Genomic DNA, 20027 nt, shown 5'->3' with positions numbered 1-20027 from the left:
TGCGTTTTTCGGAATCCCAGTAGTCGGTAGGCTAACCAACATTTCTGGATAATTAAACCAAGAACCTAAATATTTAGAAGCGAAAATATACAGACGATGGACAGTGCGCTGTTTAACACAAAACCGACAGCAAGGTACGTCGTGGTCAGGGCTTAGGCAAGGAATACAGTATGAATGAAAATCTTTGAGAGGTATTTGCTTTCCACAAGTAATGCAATTATTAACTTTTACTGACATCACTAAGGAGAAAGAAAAAGTTTCCCCAACGGGGTACTTAGCTTTAGTTGAAGACTTCAGTCCTGAAACTCGAAAACGAAAATTTCAGGAGTTGGCCGACTGGCACTTGCGAACTGTTTCTGCTTCGGGCACCGCACGGCAAGAAAGACTGATGTAATGGCGTTGGCTGCATGTTTTATACCCCTGATGTCATGGAACAATGGGCAGGACCCAAGACTTCGTTAATCAGGCTGAATGAGGGCTACTGCAAGCAGATAACCCAAATGTAATGACTGCAACAGTGAAACACGAAGAACATGTCCACGTTCCTCATTGTTCTACAGTGAAAGTGTCGGTCTCACTTTCACTGTGAAGAATGTTACAAACTGATACCCATGACAAATACTGAATCATATTTATCAAAATAACTTTTTATAAATATAAAGTAATACATTTTACCATCCTGTGAGTTTTCTATGAAGCTGTTAGCAAGCTGCTACTAAGTGTTCCACATTTTGCACGTTTGTTGCACATTAACAGAGGTAGTGTTCTACATTCTAGTGAGGAAAGGTTGAGAGTTACTGCAACTGCTCAGTGCATAAACAGTTTTTATGAGTTCATGGCTGTTTCTTTTAAAAAGCCTGCCTTTATTTGATTCATCACTTGCCTGAATCTCCTTGTGCTCTGACTGTGCTTCTCAAACATTTTGGAAAGAGTATATTTTAGAGCATTTATTATAACTGTAATTGCCTTAATACTGCTACAAGTGCTCTAGGTTGCACTGCATCTGAAGTGTTTGTATGTTTTAGCTGCTTTTCTGTATATATAGACCTCGGTATATGTAGACTAGCTACTTATTTTGCTGTGTTACTGCCTCTTAAATCGTTTTTCAGTTGTGCACTTGCCTTGCTTCATTTAAAAAAGTTTTAAATTGCTAATTTTGTACAGTTTTAATTGCATTTACTGTTTAGGACTACACACTCAAGTGTTTTAGCCTTTTCTGTGTTTATTTACTGTATTATTGCATAGTTTAGCCTGTTTCAACAAAAAAAAAATACTATCTTGTTTGTTCGTTTCTCACGTTTTCTAGCCAGTCCATATCCCAGGCTTTGCTTGTCTCAGGACTTTATTTTCTGTGCTCACAACCATCCAGACCTTGATCTGGTAGAGGGAAGACCTACTGCCTACCATTGGAACTGGTGAGCATTGTGCTACCTATTCTAACGCTACAGGAGTGGTTTCCAGCTCTGAAATTGTAATTTTATTAGCCTTTTCGGGCTGATTTCTATCCCTTTCAACCTTCTGGCTTAAAAACGCGTTTGCACATTTTTCACATTGTGCAGCACCGCGAGGCTACAGTTAAACTATTCCAGGTGGCAGAAAGTCTGCTCTTAAAAATTTCCCTTAAAACAAGCTAGTTTCTCAGTAGTAGCACTAAAATCTGAACCCCTGTGACTAGCACTTGCACTAGAACCTGCTGGAAAGCACTAGGAAGCCTGAAACAGATACAAGCACTCAGCTCTCCTTGTCAATAAGGAGGAATTAATCATAGGCACTAAACAGCCTATATGCAAAGTACCTTGCAAAGGAAAGGGAAAACAACTCTTAAACTTTACAAAAAAGCACCTAAACAGGCATGTCCAAGGGTCAACTTCCGGTGATTTCCCCTGTCCACCTGGTGAATCTGGGCATACTGGGGCAATGCTGCAACTGTCATGTACACAGACAATCCTGTCCTCCTACCACCCAACACTATACAACCTGTGAGAGATGCACTTACATAGCCAAACTGGAAGCAAAGGTCTCTCCGGCCAAGATTGTGCTAGACAGTCAAGAAGAGAAGGTTAACACCTGCATTACACCTCAAGCAACTCATAGCCTTCAAAACCCACACCATCAACACCCACACATAGCAACACTAAACCCACACATGCGGCGGCCATTAACATTAACCTGCCAAGCAACAAGGACCTCCGAAGCCGAAACGCAAACACCAGTCACAACCAAAGTGACACATAGCTCACAACACCAGTGTGCTACCCAACAACAACCCCTAAGGCAAGACAATGTACCCAACACTTTAGTCACAGGTGACTCTATAGTCAGGCACACTGATGTCCCACTCACCAGGCTGAACAAGGAGAAAATTACAGTCAGCTGCCTGCCGGATGCCAGGATCCGCCACATAACGCATGTACTCAAGTCACTCCACAACAAGTACAAATACGACTCTGTCATTGTCCATGCTGGAGTGAATGACTTGAGACGTACCTCCCTGGACTACATGAAGAGAGACATGGAAGAGCTCTTGAATCATGTGACCCAGGCAGGTATGACCCTAGCCCTGAGTAGCATCCTGCCTTCACCCAGAATGATACCACAGTATAAGGACAAAATGACTGACTTCAACAATTGGCTAAGCTCCTGGTGTCATTCAAAGGGGATCCAGTATTTGTCTGCCTGGGAAGACATGATCGACAAACTACGATGCTTTGCCAGAGATGGTCTGCACCTATCACCCCTGGGATTCAGGTTACTGGCTAAAGCTCTTGCCACCCCTATAGTGCCTTTTTTAGGCAAGGTTCAAAGGATAAAACCACCACCGTACCAGATACAAGCATGCAAAATCTGAAGGTAATGCTACTCAATGCTAGAAGTCTAAACCTCAAAAATGCACACTCTCGAGGCACTCCTGCAGTAACTGAGACCTGGTTCAAGGCTCCAGAGAGCACCCCTGCAATACCAAGCTACAATTATTACCACATTTTCGGCCACAAAACCAAGACCGAAACACTAAAGGTGGAGGAGTGTCCATATTCACCAAGGATATTCACACCTCCAGGCTAGTTGCCCAACACAATGCATCTGAAATTCTCCAGGTACAACTAACACTAGGTAAGACTGCAATCCAAATTGTAGCTTGCTACAGATCCCCCACCATGCCCCAAGATTCTCACTACACCTTTCTAAACATACTGGAAAATATTAAGATACAACCAAACACCCTAATACTGGGTGATTTCAACTACCCTGCCATTAATTGGGAAAACTACTTGGGTACCAACTCCTTTTCCCAACGGTTCTTGGAGTTCATAAATTCCAAAGCCCTGGATCAACTAATCCATCGTCCCACCAGAGGCTCCAATATCCTAGACCTGGTCATTACCAACATGGAAGATAGATGCTCCACACCAGTGGTCACCCCCTCATTGGTCAGGTCTGACAATAAGCACATCACCCTTGACATCCACATCCCACCCCACCCCCCCCAAGTAAGGAAACCTCCTTAAAAAACTTCTCCAAAGCCAACTTCATGCTACTGAAGTCAGAAGTGGCAAACTTCACAACACCCACGCAGACAGGATCTGGAAGTTCGACTGCAGAATCCTACACTAAGGCACTGTACGAGCACATCCAGTCGTGCATGAATCGTGCCATCCCAAATAGAACCAAGATGATCTTCTCCAAAAAAAGGAAGCCAATCTGGTGGTCCCCTGCTATAAACAAACTATACAACAGAAGGAAGAAACTGTTGCAGAAAAGAGGAAAATCCCAGGATGCAAAAAACTCCCTCACCAGCCTCAGTAAGAAGCTGAGATCCCTCACAAAATCCTCAAAAGCTAGTTATGAAAATAAAGTTGCCAAAGATTCCAAAGACAACCGCAAGGCATTCTATAGTTATGTCAAGAATCTAAATGGCAATGCTCAGATCTGCTCTGAGCTACAACAGAATGGCATTAAATATACTGATCTCAAGGATATTGCCAATATCCTGGCAGATCAATTTAGTGCCAACTTCACCCCCCTCTCACCCACTAAAGGGCCCATCTCAATACCAAAAGATTGCCAAATTCCGATAATCACAGCCACACAGGTAGAAACCGCACTCTCCAAAGCTAAGAATACAGCATCCATGGGACCAGATGACATCCCAGGCTGTGTACTACATGAACTACAAAATGAACTGGCACCTCACCTAAGTGTCATGTTTAATCATAGCCTCACCTCAGGCTTCGTGCTCACTGAGTGGCGCACAGCTACAGTTATCCCGCTTCACAAGGGAGGATCCGCCTTGGATCCCGGGAACTACCGTCCCATCAGTCTGATAAGCCTGATCTGGAAGGGCATGGAACGCATTATCATGGAACTTATAAACAAAGTCATTGGCAACCTTCAAACACTGGACCCCACTCAGTTTGGGTTTGTGAAGGGCTGATCTTGTCTCCTGAATCTGACTGACTTCTTCGAATCAGTCTCCAGAGCTGTGGACGATGGTAAGGCGGTCCACACAGCCTATCTGGACCTCGCCAAGGCCTTCAACACCATACCCCACTCTGGAATCATAGATAAGCTTACTAAGCTGGGCATAAATCCCTACATCACTCAATGGGTTGCCAACTGGCTTACTGACAGAACCCAGACTGTACACAAGTGACAAGTGGAGTACCTCAGGGTTCAGTCCTGGGACCACTCTTGTTTGGCATCTACTTCTCTGAAGTACAAGCCAACACTAAGGGACTCTGGCTAACAAAGTTTGCAGATGACTGCAAACTGGGAGCCATTATTGAATCCCCAAATGATGTGGATATTCTACAAAAGGGCCTTACAGAAACAGATCCATGGTGCCAGAGCCATGGGCTCAAGATTAATGCCAAGAAATGTATAGTTATCCCCTTTGGAAAAAAACATGTACCCATGAATTACCACATAGGTGGCAGGACACTAAATATCGATAGTGTGATGAGAGACTTAGGGACACAGGTGGACAGTGGTCTCACTTTCGATAACCACATTGCCACAACAGTCAGGAAATCCTTCTATGTGGCACACCTCATCTCTAAGAGCTTTTCATCCAGAAAAAAGGAGGTCACTGTCCCACTGTACTCATCCCTCATTAGACCCATTATAGAGTATAATGCCCAGTTTGGTATGTACCTCACAAGACATCTGCAACAGCTGGAAAGGCCACAGAAATACCTCACTAGAAGAATCACAGGCCTAAAGCAGATGCCATATGCTGACAGTCTAAAAAACTCCAGCTATACTCTGTGGCATATCGTCTACTCAGAGGCGATCTCTGCTTAACATACAAGGCCATGTCAAACCCTGAGCTGTTGGACATGCTCCACTTAAAGAAATCCCAATCCCTCAGAGCCACACACTCCAGGGATCTAAACCTTATCATCACAATGAACAAAACATGCTGGAGGGATAGGTTCCTGACCCAGAGACTCCCCATACTCTGGAATAGACTGCCCAAACATGTCAAGCAGAGCGCCTCATTGACCCTCTTCAAAAGGAACCTTGACGATTGGATGGGAGATAGGAAATTCACCCCGGGGATCATGTCAGTCGCCCAGCTAGACAGGGGCCCAGAGAAGTAAATATTGTGGGAAGAAATATCCAGGGAATTGTTATGGCTAGGCTTGCTTAGGCCTTAGGGCCGATAGCCTAGTACCAACCTATGAACCTAAGAACACAAACTACACTACACTTCATAATGAATCATGCATCTCTCCCAAAATTCACACAAGTCTTTGCTTCCATTTTTTAGCTCAGTCACAATAGCATCTAAAGTCTCTGAAGGATCTTATGCCCTTCTAAAAATGTTGAAAAAACAGCAAACACTTTCCAGGCTCATAGCACTTCCTGAACTTCTTTTACTGCAACGCCACACCCCCCCACACACACATACACCCATACACAGCCCCCCCCCACCCCACCCCCACAAACACGCCTCTAAGAGTTAAATTCCTTTAAGGCTTCTCATACAGGAACATGAAAATATGTAGTTTACTCTTCTTTAGGCTTCTTAGGTAGTCTGCTTGCACTAAATAATACATTTCTAGAAGCAGAGCTTCCACCTTTACGATGAATTTTCTCACTTAACAGAAATTTTGTTTGCAGATAAAGAATTTTCTGAAATAAACATACATATATAGTTCTGTATTCATAAACACAAAATTCTTGAAAGCGAATACATTTCTTCAGTTTTGCACATCTTTCTCCACTCGCCACCATATGACATCTATGAGTTTAACTAAATTGTGAGTTACTAACAAATATTCTGTGCATGGTAAAACTCCATAACCTCTTGAGTTTTCTAGAACAAAAATGTACCACATGACATGCAGTTCACTGCTTCTAGTAGTTAGCTCATTGGGATTTAAAGTTATATATATTTATACACACACACACACAAACACATTATACATGTCTGCACTTTTCAAAGACATGTAGCCCAGAAAAAAAACACAACACTTAATAAAATACACTACCTTCAGATGGTACATTAACTGTATATATAAACAAGATAACTGTCTGTCCACTTGTCTGCATCATGAATATAGCTGCCATCTAGTAGTCACTTCTCATAATGCAAGCAGAACTGGAGAGATGGACAGCATGGATGCCACGGAAAGGTAGCTTAATTCACATGCCAAAACTGAAGAAAACAGGATGGAAACTAACCGATGGGCCTATATGGAGCATCTCCAGTAAAAGAAATGGTGCAGGTTAGTAAATTACCAGCAGGTTTAAAAAAAATAAACGCAAACATATTTGAGCTTCTCCAGAACACTACTGTCATACTTTAACTTTATACTTGCAAAAAAGGAGTAAAACATTTGGGTAAACCACACTGCTGTAGTGTATTGTTAACAGATGCCATTTCAGAAAACTTGCAGTGGAAAATTTTCTGACATTATCAGTCCTAGAACATCATTAAAGCTTTACCCAGTTTAGTATCACCATAGTCTCCAAACTCACCTTTCAGTGTCCAAAAGACATTCCCCAGCTTTGACCGAAGGATGGTTGCAATAAAACAGTAAACCCATTACAAAACAGCACGTGCATTCCATGCCTATGTAAAACATATTCCAAAAGATCCTCACATAGCCATACAATATATAGCTAAAATAAAATGTGAATGCAGCAATCAAATGTCATTTTATGAGCTATGCACACACCCAGCACTTTAAAACAATATTAGATAAGCATTTTGTGTGTTAAGATTACAATTTTTTTTCTTCTTCTATAAATCAAATGAAAGACATTTGATACAATCAAGTTTTACCTCTTAGCAAGTGAAAATGATCTGGATAAAGAATTTTGTATCCAAAAAGTGTTAATATAACTTCGACAGAGAAGGAGCCTCGATCTACGAAATCTCCATTAAACAACTGATGAACAATCATCAAGGAAAAGTAAAGAATATTTTTCAATGTTACATTAAAATGAGTTTTTTTTATCCCAACAAGTTAATCTTATTGCCTGCCACAATTACTATATGCTACTACTGCAATAATGTTATTTCTGCAATGTCATAACTTACTTTGAATGTGCTTTGCTTATTCAGACTACCTCTTCTGTTTTCTACACCCAAAACTTTTATAAACTATTAGAAATGCCGCATCATTCTTACATAAAAAAGGCTGCAAAAGACTGTCTTGATGCAGCTGTGGATTACCATCAAATGTTATTCTGTAGCTTGATTTCAGTTTTCTTCAACATTCAAACTGCAATCTCACTAAAGTGAAGCCTCTCAATGTTTTGGTATGTGTAAAAGCAGCACAGCTATTGACCAGTTACTCAAACTATTTAAACAGACATGATTCATTTTCTTTCCCGAGTGTAATGAACATTTCCATTTATCAACTTACTCAGTTTTCTTTTGCTTCCACTATACTTCCTAAGTTTTGTAAAGTCAAAAACACAGACCACAATCCAAAAAATGGCCTCGGTTGCAAAGAGATGAAGTTAAATGAAAATTTCAAACAAGCAACTAAGTAGTGCTTAAAAGAACTTTTATTAAACAAATAAAATAAAAATTAATCCAGTAACTCCAGTAAATCAAGCTCTGTAGTCTCCAACCATTTGGAGAATTTATCAAGATAGAGCATGCTCAACACAATAGTACATTTATAATCCAAAAGTTAATTAGTGAGCCATCAGCATCCAAGGTTCATGAATAATTCATGAGTAATGATGTTCCTTCATTTTGAATCATATATGATAAAAATATATATAATTCATTCATAATCCTGATATTATCCACTATCATGAAATACATAAGTAATATAATATATAAATAATATAATACATTAAATGTGTAAATAAAATCTGATAAAATCTATATACCAATTTCAACATTTCCTATATGTTATGCATCTTAATAAATAAACCACAATATATTACAATATAAATCAATAAATAAAACAGTATAAAATTCACATATGTATATACCAAATTAATGCATATGTATCAACTATTATAAATTACCAGGACCATTTTAAAAGCATCATCTGTCTAAAGCTTTTAGTCTTAAAAACAAGTGATTACAACAGATTCATTTAAACCTGGCCATTGAGCTGCATTTGTTCTCAACTGCCACAAGGTTCACTTTTTTCTAAGTATAAAGTCCATGGTCCACCTCTCTGGTCTAGCTCAATAACCTCAATGACAGTAAATATAAAATCATGCCCGGGCCACTCCATACAATGTTTTGTAAGGACATTGGTTTATTTTTGCAGTCTGATGTCTCTCAAATGCTCATAAATACCGTTTTTAATCTTTCTTTCTGTCTTTCCAATGTAAAAACAAGCACATTTGGAACAGAAAGCACAATAAACCACCCTTTCAGTGTAACAGTTGCACTTTTTTTGTAAAGAAACCTTTATACCATTAATGTTAAACTTTGATCCTTCCTTAATAATATTGGCAATAGTTGCATGCCCCACACTTCTTCATATGGCCCCCATTCAGAGCATGTTGCTCCTTTCAAAAATATTTAAGATTTGCTCCTTTCTATAGACCACAACAGGCTTCTCACTTATGCATTGTCTAATATAATTGCTTGAAGTCAAAATTATCCAGTTTTTATCTAAAATCCTAAAAGTTTCTTTACTGTCAAGATAAGAGGTGATAAAGGCTGAACAAAACTTTCCATTAGCTTGCACTTGTTCAACAAGTGCCATAACATTCATATTATCCCTGCCATCCATGTTAACAGAACTAACATTTAAATTTAAATCAATATGCCTATTCAATTCAATACCAGAATACATAACCTCAGAACTCAATATAGCATGATAGAAGCCTCTCCCTCTCTTATTAATTACATGAATAACATTAATGGTATAAAGGTTTCTTTACAAAAAAAGTGCAGCTGTTACACTGAAAGTGTGGTTTATTGTGCTTTCTGTTCCAAATGTGCTTGTTTTACATTGGAAAGACAGAAAAAATCTTAAAAAACATATTTATGAGCATCTGAGAGACATCAGACTGCAAAAAGAAACCAATGCCCTTGCAAAACACTGTATGGAGTGGCCCGGACATGATTTTAAATTTACTGTCATTGAGGTTATTGAGCTAGACCCAAGAGGTGGACCATGGAGTTTATAAAAAAGTGAAGCCTTATGGCAGTTGAGAACAAATGCAACTCAATGGCCAGGTTTAAATGAATCTGTTGCAATCACCTGTTTTTTAAGACTAAAAGCTTTAGACAGATTATGCTTTTAAAATGGTCCTGGTAGTTTATAATAGTTGATACATATGCATTAATTTTGTATATACATATATATACTTGTGAATTTTATACTGTTTTATTTATTTATATTATAATATATTGTGGTTTATTTATTAAAGGTGCATAACATATAGCAAATGTTGAAATTGGTATATAGATTTTATCAGATTTTATTTACACATATTTGATGTATTATATTTATATATTACTTGTATTTTATATGAATTATAGTAGATATCAGGATTATGAATGAATTATATGTATTTATATGATATTATATGATTCAAAATGTAGGAACAGTCATTACTCGAATTATTCATGAACCTTGTATGCTGATTGGTTCACTAATTAACTTTTGGATTATAAATGTACTATTGTGTTGGGCATGCTCTATCTTGATAAAGTCTCCAAATGGGTGGAGACGAAAGCACTTGATTTACTGGAGTTACTGGATTCATTTTTCTTTTATTTGTTTAATAAAAGTTCTTTTAAGCATTACTTAGTTGCTTGTTTGAAATTTTCATTTAACTTCATCTCTTTGCAACCGAGGCCGTTTTTTTTGGATTACACTTCCTAAGTTACTGCAACATTTTCCATATTGGCCATCTTACCTGCAATGTTAAGAAATACATGAAAATATCTTCACTTATCACCATACATTATATCCCACTGATTTTTTTATAATCTCTAAAATGAAAATTACTGACCAAAATGAATTTCCTACCTTCTCTAGTAGTCTTCACCAAAACGTTCTAATCTTGAGGTACTAATACTGAAGGCATTCTGGCTCACCTGTGTTTCTGTTCTTAAGATGAATAATATTGGTAACTGCTAAAAACACCTGCTTTAATTGCAACTCTAATTGCAAACCACTAAGCACCCACTGCAGAAGATTTATTGCAGGTCAGCTGGTATCGTGGGGTATGCCATTTTTACGTCAAATTAAGACCGACACGGAGCATGTGGTCTATCCACCTTAAGACATACAGACATCTACACCTAGCCTAGTGGCACAGAGAAATGAAACTCTGACCGTGACCCAGGCGTACTATGCTCGACCAGCAGTATGTTCACTGGAGGTGCAGAGCAGGGAAGGTCAGGCCTGAGCAGCTGATGCCAACTATCTCATACTGGATGGGAAGGAGACTGCTTGGTCCATCACATTAGTAATGACAGTTAGTGAATGGGAGACCACTAATGGAAGTGGACTGGCAGGCTTGCACTTCTAAAAGTGATACAAGCCCCACTGAGTTGGGGATGTCAATGTGTTTGAACTTCAGTCTCTCTCTCTCTCTCCTTGATCATGCAGTCACTGTGTCCACAAGCCACCTAACTGGGGAGGTGTTGGGTGGGATGGGGTGGGAACCTCCATATGTTCAAAATCTTGCCCTTCTCCCCAACATTATACTCTTGCCTTCAATGGGAATGAAAGGACAAAGCATAAGAGAGACATAGGGCTCTTACCCTGGAAAGAATGAACAGGCTGATGGAGCATGAAAAGGGAAGCCACTGGACAAGTGTCATAGAAATGAAGACGACGAAGAGAAGTAAAAAAATAACAGAAGGCATCCACATGAAAGGCATGAAGACCTTAAATTCTTATGTTGTTAACATGACGTGATGCTATCCAACTGCTCATTTGTCTGTTTTCTTCATCCATTTTTTTCCCCTTCTGAGATGTTCATCACACCCTCTAGAAGATGGAGAGGGGAAGAAAGCTTTATCTGTAGTCATAACTGATTCAAGAGTCCTATGGAGTTTTCTTGTCATTTTTGATTTCTCAAGCCTCTAACAGCCTAGTGACCTTTGGTCTGATGGTGGTAAAAGATCAAGGTTTGGAAGAGTAAAAAGAAGGTATATTCTTACCATAACTACAGATCTGTGTTGTCTGTTTCTGTTCTTCCTCAATGGATGGGTCCTCAGACTTGTATCAGATCAGACATCAGCCACTCAAACTTCGTATCCAGTGCTCAGGCTCCTCCCCTTACCCATAATCCCTGAAGGAGAAAAATACCTCAGATCGGGTTTGCCCTCAAATATCAGGAGTAGGAAAGACAGCTCTCAGTATTGGAATTACCCAAAATGACAAATCAAGTAGTACAAAGAAACCAGCTGTTATTTAAAGGCTTTGAAGAACACCTAAATCAGGTCCAAGGTAGCACAGCATAGTCACTTCATGAGATTATGGATAAAGGAAGGAGGGAGGGAAGGTGAAGAAAGATGAAAGCAGACAACACAGATCCATTGTTATGGTAAGTACATAACTTTTGTATTTGTCCCATCCGATAAGGAACAGATGGAAGAGACATCAGCGTCCTCAACTGCAACACTTGGGAGGTCTCATAGAAGGATATTCCGCAGCACAGCCAAACCAAAGAAGGCTCTTGAACTTGACTGTATATCCAATTTATTGTGAGATATTAATGAATGGACACGAAAGCACAGAAGTCAAAAAAAGAAGGCTGCACAAGCAGCTAAATAACTGAGTAAGGATAAGCCAATTGTGAGCGTTACCTCAAGATGCTCCTTAACCCACTGTGGGTGTGAAAAGGAGACAAATAACTGATGTTTTTTCGTGTTCTCTTAGCATGATGCAGAAAGAAATTAAGTTGATTATGTGTATCCAAGCAAGTGTAGCATGTACTCACCCTTAGAGAAATTCATGAAAACATAGGTTAATTGATTGATTGATAATTCAGCAGCTACCACAGGAACAAAAGGCTGGGATTGGTTCTTAGAGAATTACTGTCTTTGTGGAAGAGCAAATAAGGGGGCTTACTAGACAAGGTGTGAAATTCTGAAATTCTCCTGGCAAAGGTGATTGCCACCAAAAATAAAGATTTCCACAAAGTACAGTTTTGTACCTACCATAAATGTAGATGTCCGATAGGAATGCATCTGCAGTCCTTACAAATGGGTTGTCCTGTCGTCAGGCAGCCCTTCGGTCGGCCGGATTCCAAAGTCTGGGTCTGGACTCGGCTGGTATCGCACTTCACCAGACGTCATAGCTGCAGTTATTCGGGTATAAAGGCATCAGCCGACGCCATTTTCCTCAGTGTTTCTTGCCCCAGGTGCCCTCTTGGAAGACTAAATTTGGATAAATGCCAATGTTTCCAAATAGTAGAGAGCAAACACAAAAAATAAGCATGTATGTACATATATACAAACAAATACACCATAATAGATCCCCCCCAGCTAGCTATAAGTTGGGTAAATACCCTAGGAGTACCACAGAGGGGGAAGGAGGGTGGGTAATCCTGACTGCAGATGCATTCCTATCGGACATCTACATTTATGGTAGGTACAAAACTGTACTATGTCCTTCAAGGATGCATCTGCAGTCCTTACAAATGGGTAGAATACCATAGCCAAACTAGGGGAGGAGGAAGAAGAAATTATGGTGTAGTTAGGATCCCTTGCAAAAGAGCAGTGGCAAAACCTGCTCGGGATCTAGAGTATAAAGGTAAATTATAATGCTTGGCAAATGTATGCACGGAGGTCCAAGTAGCAGCCTCTATAATGTCTTTGGTAGCCACTCCTCGTAAGAAAGCTGTGGTAGTGGCTGTAGCCCTTGTAGAGTGAGGCCTGATGTTCTCTGGAATTTTCTTTCCATGATAGGAGTAACAAAATCTAATGCAATTTCCTATCCACTTGGAGATTGTCTGTTTTGAAATTGCTTTTCCTTCCCTTCCTGTTGCATATGCTACCAGTAGCTGGTCAGTTGTTCTATTGCCCTTGGTCCTGTCCAGGTAGTAGCGTAACTGTCTATGTACATCCAAGGTATGCAACAGTCTTTCTCCCCTGTTCTGTGGGTTGGGGAAGAATGTAGGTAGGTGGATAGCCTGATTTAAAGACACTCTGGATACCACCTTAGGCATAAATGTAGGATTTGTTCTCATGGACACTCTATCTTGATGGAAGATCAGGAAGGGTTGCACTGCCATTAATGCCTGTAGTTCAGAAACCCTTCTTGCTGAAGTGACTGCAAGCAGGAAAGCAGTCTTCCATGATAAGTATTGTAAGTCTGCTGTAGCTGCTGGTTCGAAAGGAGGAAGTGTCAATTTTTCAAGCGCAAAGTTCAAGTCCCATGCTGGCAATGGTGGTTTCCTAGGAGGTTTTACATTTTTAATTCCTCTCAGAAACTGCCTGAGCAGAGGATGTGAGAAGACAGGAGGATCCACTCTGTATTTTCTGAAATAGCTGATGCATGTATCTTGATGGAAGAATAGGACAGGCCTGTGTGGAAGAGCTCTGCCAAATATTCCAGGATGTTGGCTATGTTTACCAGTGACACATCTTCTCCCTTTGCCGTACTCCAAATGAGATATCTTTTCCATTTCGCTGCATAATTTTTTCTTGTTGAGGGTCTGCGAGCCTCAAGGATAATGTCTTTAACCCTTTGGGATAAATTTGGGTTAATTGTTCTTATGTAATGTTCCAGGCAGTCAGCTGCAGAGTTTTCAGGTTTGGATGCAGGATGTTGTAGTTGTTCTGTGTTAATAGCAGTGGAACCAGGGGTAGTGTCCATATTTGTTCCCGAGACATGCTCCTTAGTAATGGGTACCAATGTTGCCTTGGCCAGTCTGGAGCTATCAGAATGATCCTTGGACGGTCCTTTTTGATCTTCAATAGCACCTTGTGCATCAAAGGAAGTGGTGGGAATGCATAGGCTGTCAGGTTTTTCCAACTGAAAGATAGGGAGTCCACCTTCCAAGCAAGTGGGTGGTACGTCCTTGTGCAGAATTTCTTTAGCTGGTGATTGCGTGGGGATGCAAATAAGTCTATTTCTGGCAGTCCCCATTTCCTTGTAATGTCCTTGAAGATGTCTGGATGCAGCATCCATTCGTGGAAGTCCTGCTTAGTATGTCTGCTAGAATGTTTTCTTTTCCCGGTACAAAAATTGCTTGTAACTGAATGTTGTAGCTCAGAGCCACATTCCATAGTTCCAGTGCCATCCGGCATAGAGGGTATGAATGTGTGCCTCCCTGTTTGTTGATGTACCACATAACTGTGGTGTTGTCTGTCCTTATCATCAATTGACCTCCTAGGAGAAATGGTCTGAATGTCTGGATTGCCATTTTTACTGCCAGCATTTCCTTTAGATTTATGTGTAGGTGCAGCCGGTCTTGAGTCCATAAGCCTTGTATGCACTTGTCCAGCATGTGGGCCCCCCAACCGAGGTCTGAGGCGTCCGTCGTGATGGTTTGGCTTGGTTGAATGCTGTAGAAGGGCAATCCTGTGTTTGATTGACAGGCCTGCGCCCACCATAGGAACTCTTGCTTCAGGCATGGTATTATTGGAATTTTGGTTTCTAGGCTGTGCTTGTGCTGAGACCACAAATTCTTTAGGTACCACTGTAGCTTTCTCATATGCAGTCTGGCATGAGGGACCAGTATTATGCAGGATGCCATGAAGCCCAGGGCTTGCAGTACTTTTCTTGCTGTTAGATGGTTCTACTTTGTTAATGCCAAGAAGTAGAGAGGTAGTTGCTCTTGTTTTTGTGCAGTTAGGAATGCCATTTGTTTTGATGTGTCCAGATCTGCACCCAAAAAGTTTATTCTTTGGGATGGTATCAGCCTTGACTTTTTTATATTGACTGTATATCCCAGGGCTTGTAACAGGTAAATGACTCTTTGCAAGTCTTCTGTGAGTGTTTTTGCTGTCCGCTTGTATCAGGCAGTCGTCCAGGTAGGGGTAAATTTGGATTCCCTGAAGCCTGCAATGCGCAATTACTGATGCCAGGCATTTCGTGAACACTCTGGGCGCAGTAGATAAGCCAAAGGGCAATGCTGAGAATTGATAATGCTCTGATCCTGCAAGAAATCGGAGGTATCTTCTGCAAATTGGTCGTATGGGGACGTGCAGGTATGCCTCCTTGAGATCTAGAGTTACCAGCCAAGACTCCTTGCCCAGCATGGGAAGAAGCTGCTGTAGAGTCAGCATTTTGAATTTTGGAACAATGAGGAATGTGTTTAATGCGGGCAGGTCGAGAATAGGCCTCCATTTGCTCTCCTTTCTTGGTACCAGGAAGAGTCTGGAGTAAAATCCCTTTCCTTGTTCCATAGATGGTACCTTTTCCACAGCTCTCATCTTTAATAATTGGTTTACTTGTTGTAGAGCTTCTGCCTTTTGATTCGGAGGTAGGTTTGGCATTCCTCTCTTTCCTGGTAGAGTATGGAAATGAAACCTGTAACCGTGGTGTATAGTTTGCAAAATCCACTGGTCCCTTGTGATGTAATGCCAGTTTTTTGAAAATAAAGTTAGCTTTCCGCCTAAGGGTGCTTCTAGTTGTTCCCTGGTAGGCGGTGTCAGAGCCAAGTTACTGTGATTGTCCTGTTGCAGTGGTGGTGGCTGCGTCTGTGCCTCGCTGGTTGTTACCCTGCCACTGGCGTCCCCTGTAGGCACCCCTGGATTGGTTTCTGCCTCTTGAACGCCTATTCCTGCCTCTCTGTGCTTTAGAGGAGTCTGGAAAGGACCAGTTTTTGGAGGGCCAATTCCTGCTAAACCTTGGAGGCTGGACCTGTAAGAAATCTTTCACTGTTTGTACAGATTTTGCCTTCTCTTCCATCTTCTTCAGTACCTGTTGTGCAGGAGAACCAAATAAATTGGCCTTGTCCATGGGAGCATCTAATAGTTTTGATTTGACATGGTCCGGTAAGGCCTGCTCTTTCAACCATGCATGCCTTCTGATAACTGTGCCAGTCATGGCTGATCTAAAGGAAGCCTCCAGTGCATCATAGCCGCATTTCAAAGAATGGTTACTGATTTGCTGAATGTTATGTACCATTTCCTGAACATACTTCTTATCAAAAGGCTCATCAGAGGACAGTTTTTTAGTTAACTGGTCTAGCATAAATTCTTGATATTGGATCATATGAAATTGACAGTTCAAGGCCCTAGCTGACAGAGTAGCAGAAGTGTAAACTTTTTTACCCCATCTCTCTAAGGATGTGGATTCCCTTTCGGAGGGCAGGGGATTTTTAGTAGAGGTAGTTGCTACAGCCTTAGGTCCCTGGGAGATAGTCTCGGGATCTGCAAAAGGAGCCTTGTATAGATGGTGATGTGTGTCCGGGACCCTGTAGAACCTATCGGGCTTAGCAGGGGCCGGAGGTAATGAATCAGGAGCAGTACAAGCATCATTAAATGCATCGTCTACAACAGAAAGAACTGGAGGTATAGCTAAAGGCCTATGTTGTGGTAAATGCAGAAAGGTTCTAAGCCTTTTCCTGGAGTCTGAGAAATCTTGGCCCTGCCACTGAAATTGTTCCCTCATAGCATGTAAGGTTTCCCCAAAGGAAAATTCCTCAGGTGGAGAGGCAGAAGGAATAGACTCTTCAGCATCAGAGTCTTCGTAAGGGGAATAAGGAGCCTCTGGAGGGTCTGTATTATCTGTATCATCAGAGGAATCATCGGTGGACAGTGGCTCAGGGGGCTCTGCTCTAGGTCTCTTCTCTGGAGGTGGAAGAGAGGCCCTGTCTGGATGAGGCTGGGATCCCCGGATTAAAGAAATGAGATCCTCTGCCAGAGATAGCATTTGGGTACTGGAGCTGGGCCTGTGAGAGGGGGTCTTAGGCACAGTTTTTGTAGCTTTAGCTGCTTTAGCCCTGGCAAAGGCCTTGATGGACATGGCTGCAGGAGGCCTAGCAGCACCACGTGCAGGGGTGGAAATATCCAAGGGAATAGTGTCAGATAATTCCTGAGAAACCGCAACTGCAGGTTGGATTTCAGATGCCGATTCCACCAGGTTAGAAGAGGCCTCGGTAGAAGGCATGTTTTCGGCTGAAGGAAGAACCGCTTGCTCTGTTTCAGCCGAAACCGAGACACTCGCGGTTGGCTTAACCGCGGTTTCGGCCGAAACCGCGGACCGCGAGTGTCGGTCCTTTTCCTTGCGTTTTTTGGATATTTGTTAAGTCGGAGGATCCGACGGCATAATATAAGCAAAATCAGAGCCGAAAAACTGTTCTGCAAATTCCGACCGACGTCTAAGCGTCCGTCGGTTAAAAGAACCACAGGCTTGACAAGCTACTACGTCGTGGTCTGGGCCTAAACAAGGTAAGCAGTAAGAGTGGAAATCTTTATGAGGTATTTGTTTCCCACAAGTTAAACAGTTATTCACTTTTTCTGACATCGGCTGAGGCAAGAAAGAGTCCCTAACGGGGTACTTAGCTTTATAGAAGTCTTCGAAGTAGTATTCGGTAGTGGTTCTGACCGACCGGCACTTGCGAACAGCTTCTGCTTCAGGCGCCACGCGGCAAGAAAGACAGAGGAAAATGGCGTCGGCTGATGCCTTTATACCCGAATAACTGCAGCTATGACGTCGGGTGAAGTGCGACACCAGCCGAAGCCAGACCCAGACTTTGGAATCCGGCCGACCGAAGGGCTGCCTGACGACAGGACAACCCATTTGTAAGGACTGCAGATGCATCCTTGAAGGACATCAAGAATTTCAAGTCAACTCTGGTCGCAGGTTCAAACTGAGAAAAAAATTAAGCTCTGCAGCAGAATACTAATATCCTAAGGTGGTACAGGATTTGCATGAGCAGCTGGGGGGCAAAAAAATAAAAAGAAAAGCAGCCCTGAGAAATGCTTTACAGACAGTCTAGGTTAGGCAATTGCAGAGTGATTCTCCCCAGCCTGAAAAATGGATATAGCAGCAAGTTGTACCTTAACAGTAGAGTTACTGGCTCTGACATCAAAGATGCCAGAAAATCCAAAATGGCTGGGAAAGATGTTGAAAAGTAGTTTAAGCTTTTATTGGTGTCCCAAATAGACAATCTACCTTACTCTAGATCATGGAGGACCTTTAAGAGGATGTTGAAATATGAATGACTTGGGAAGAAAGCCTGGACTGTTTAGCTATCATTGGAATTGGAAAAAACATGGCACTAGCTTGAGGGCTTAAAGGTTCATATGAGCTGACCCTGATGGGTGCAACACAAAATCTACTGCAAAGCCCAGAAAACGGGGATGGTGAACTAAGTGAGGCTTTCTGAAGAAATTTCGGAATCAGAGAGGGTAGGAGGAAAGGCATAGAGGAGTTTGGAAGGCCAGATGTAGTTCATAGCAACCCTCAGCAACATCCCCTCTGGGGGGGGATCACAGCAAAGTTCCTGCTGTATTTAGTGCAGCAGGATGAATGCAAAGAGGTTGCAGCAAGGCTAACCCCACTGGTTGGAGATCTGATTTGCTACCTGTGGATTGAGGGGCCAACTCTTCAGGGAGGAGGGCAGAACTGATTAACCAGTCCACTAAAACAATGGACTTTCCTGGAATGTGCACTGCTATCAGAAAGTAGTGAGAAGACAACACCCATTGCTACACTCTCATGGCCTCTCTATATAAGCAGCATGATCACGTCCCTCCCTAGTTGCTAATGCACCAGGCTACTGCCACGCTGTCCATCTGAGTCACAATCATACCCAAGGGAAGTGTGTCCTGGAATGCCTGCAATACTAACTGGACTTCTCCAATCTCCAAAATGTTAATGGAAAGACTGGCCTCTGTCTGGGACATGCACTTTGGACAGTTTTTCTCAAGAAATGCCAGCCTTGCAAGTGGGGAGCATCAATAGCCATTGTGGCTTGAGGTGAAGGTACAACAAAGGGGCATTATTGGTAGATAACCAGTGATCCCATCCACCACTGGATGAAAGACCTGCAGAGCTTTTGTGAGCGAAACCTAAAAGGGCATTGGTTGGCATTTGATGGATCAATGGGCTGATAGGGTCCAATGCAGTATTTTATGTGATATCTGGCCAGAAGTTTCAGAGTGACAGCAGTAGCCATGGAACCTAGGAAGTGTAAGATATTGCTGGCTGCTTTTGACATGAGAGAACAGTCAATGCCCTTTGTGAACTGCAGGAATGCAGGCATGAGGAAGCTTGGCTATTTGAAGTTTCATTTCAGAGTGCTGAATAAATTCCAAGATCTGAACAGGCTGACACTTGGATTTTGCTGCATTCACTGTAATGCCAACAGTTGAGCAAAGGTGCAGTAAGGAGTCCATGAATAAAGAGATTGCTGGTGGGAGCAGTGATGAGCCAGTCATCAAAATAAGGGAATACCCAAAACCCCTGAAGTTTGAGATGAGCTGCAACCACCACCATGCACTTGATGAATAGCCAAGGGACTGTGATGAGACAATGTCAGGTTCTGAATTGGAGCCAGAAGTGAAGAAACCTCCTTCTATCCATCTTTACATGGTAGTACACATCCTACAGGTTGATCAAACACTTCCAGTTGGCCTTCCTTAGCAATGGAAGAATTGACTGTACCATCCATGACTA

At 41.8% G+C, this 20027-nt stretch overlaps 1 protein-coding gene across 1 annotated transcript in view; it reads right to left on the bottom strand.

The window, feature by feature from the left end:
• LOC122799510 (serine/threonine-protein phosphatase 5-like) overlaps positions 1-20027 on the bottom strand; it is a 995806-nt gene that overhangs the window by 698352 nt on the left and 277427 nt on the right. The window contains exon 5 of the mRNA XM_044069034.1: positions 7292-7397. Within this exon, the coding sequence (XP_043924969.1) occupies positions 7292-7397 (106 nt within the window). The remainder of the gene's footprint in view (positions 1-7291; positions 7398-20027) is intronic.

This window comes from Protopterus annectens, chromosome 1.part0, assembly GCF_019279795.1.
Source record: "Protopterus annectens isolate FY-2018-M chromosome 1.part0, PAN1.0, whole genome shotgun sequence".
Lineage (NCBI taxonomy): Eukaryota > Metazoa > Chordata > Ceratodontiformes > Protopteridae > Protopterus > Protopterus annectens.
Note: the sequence above shows the minus strand (reverse complement) of the source record. Positions and strands in the feature narration are given on the sequence as shown.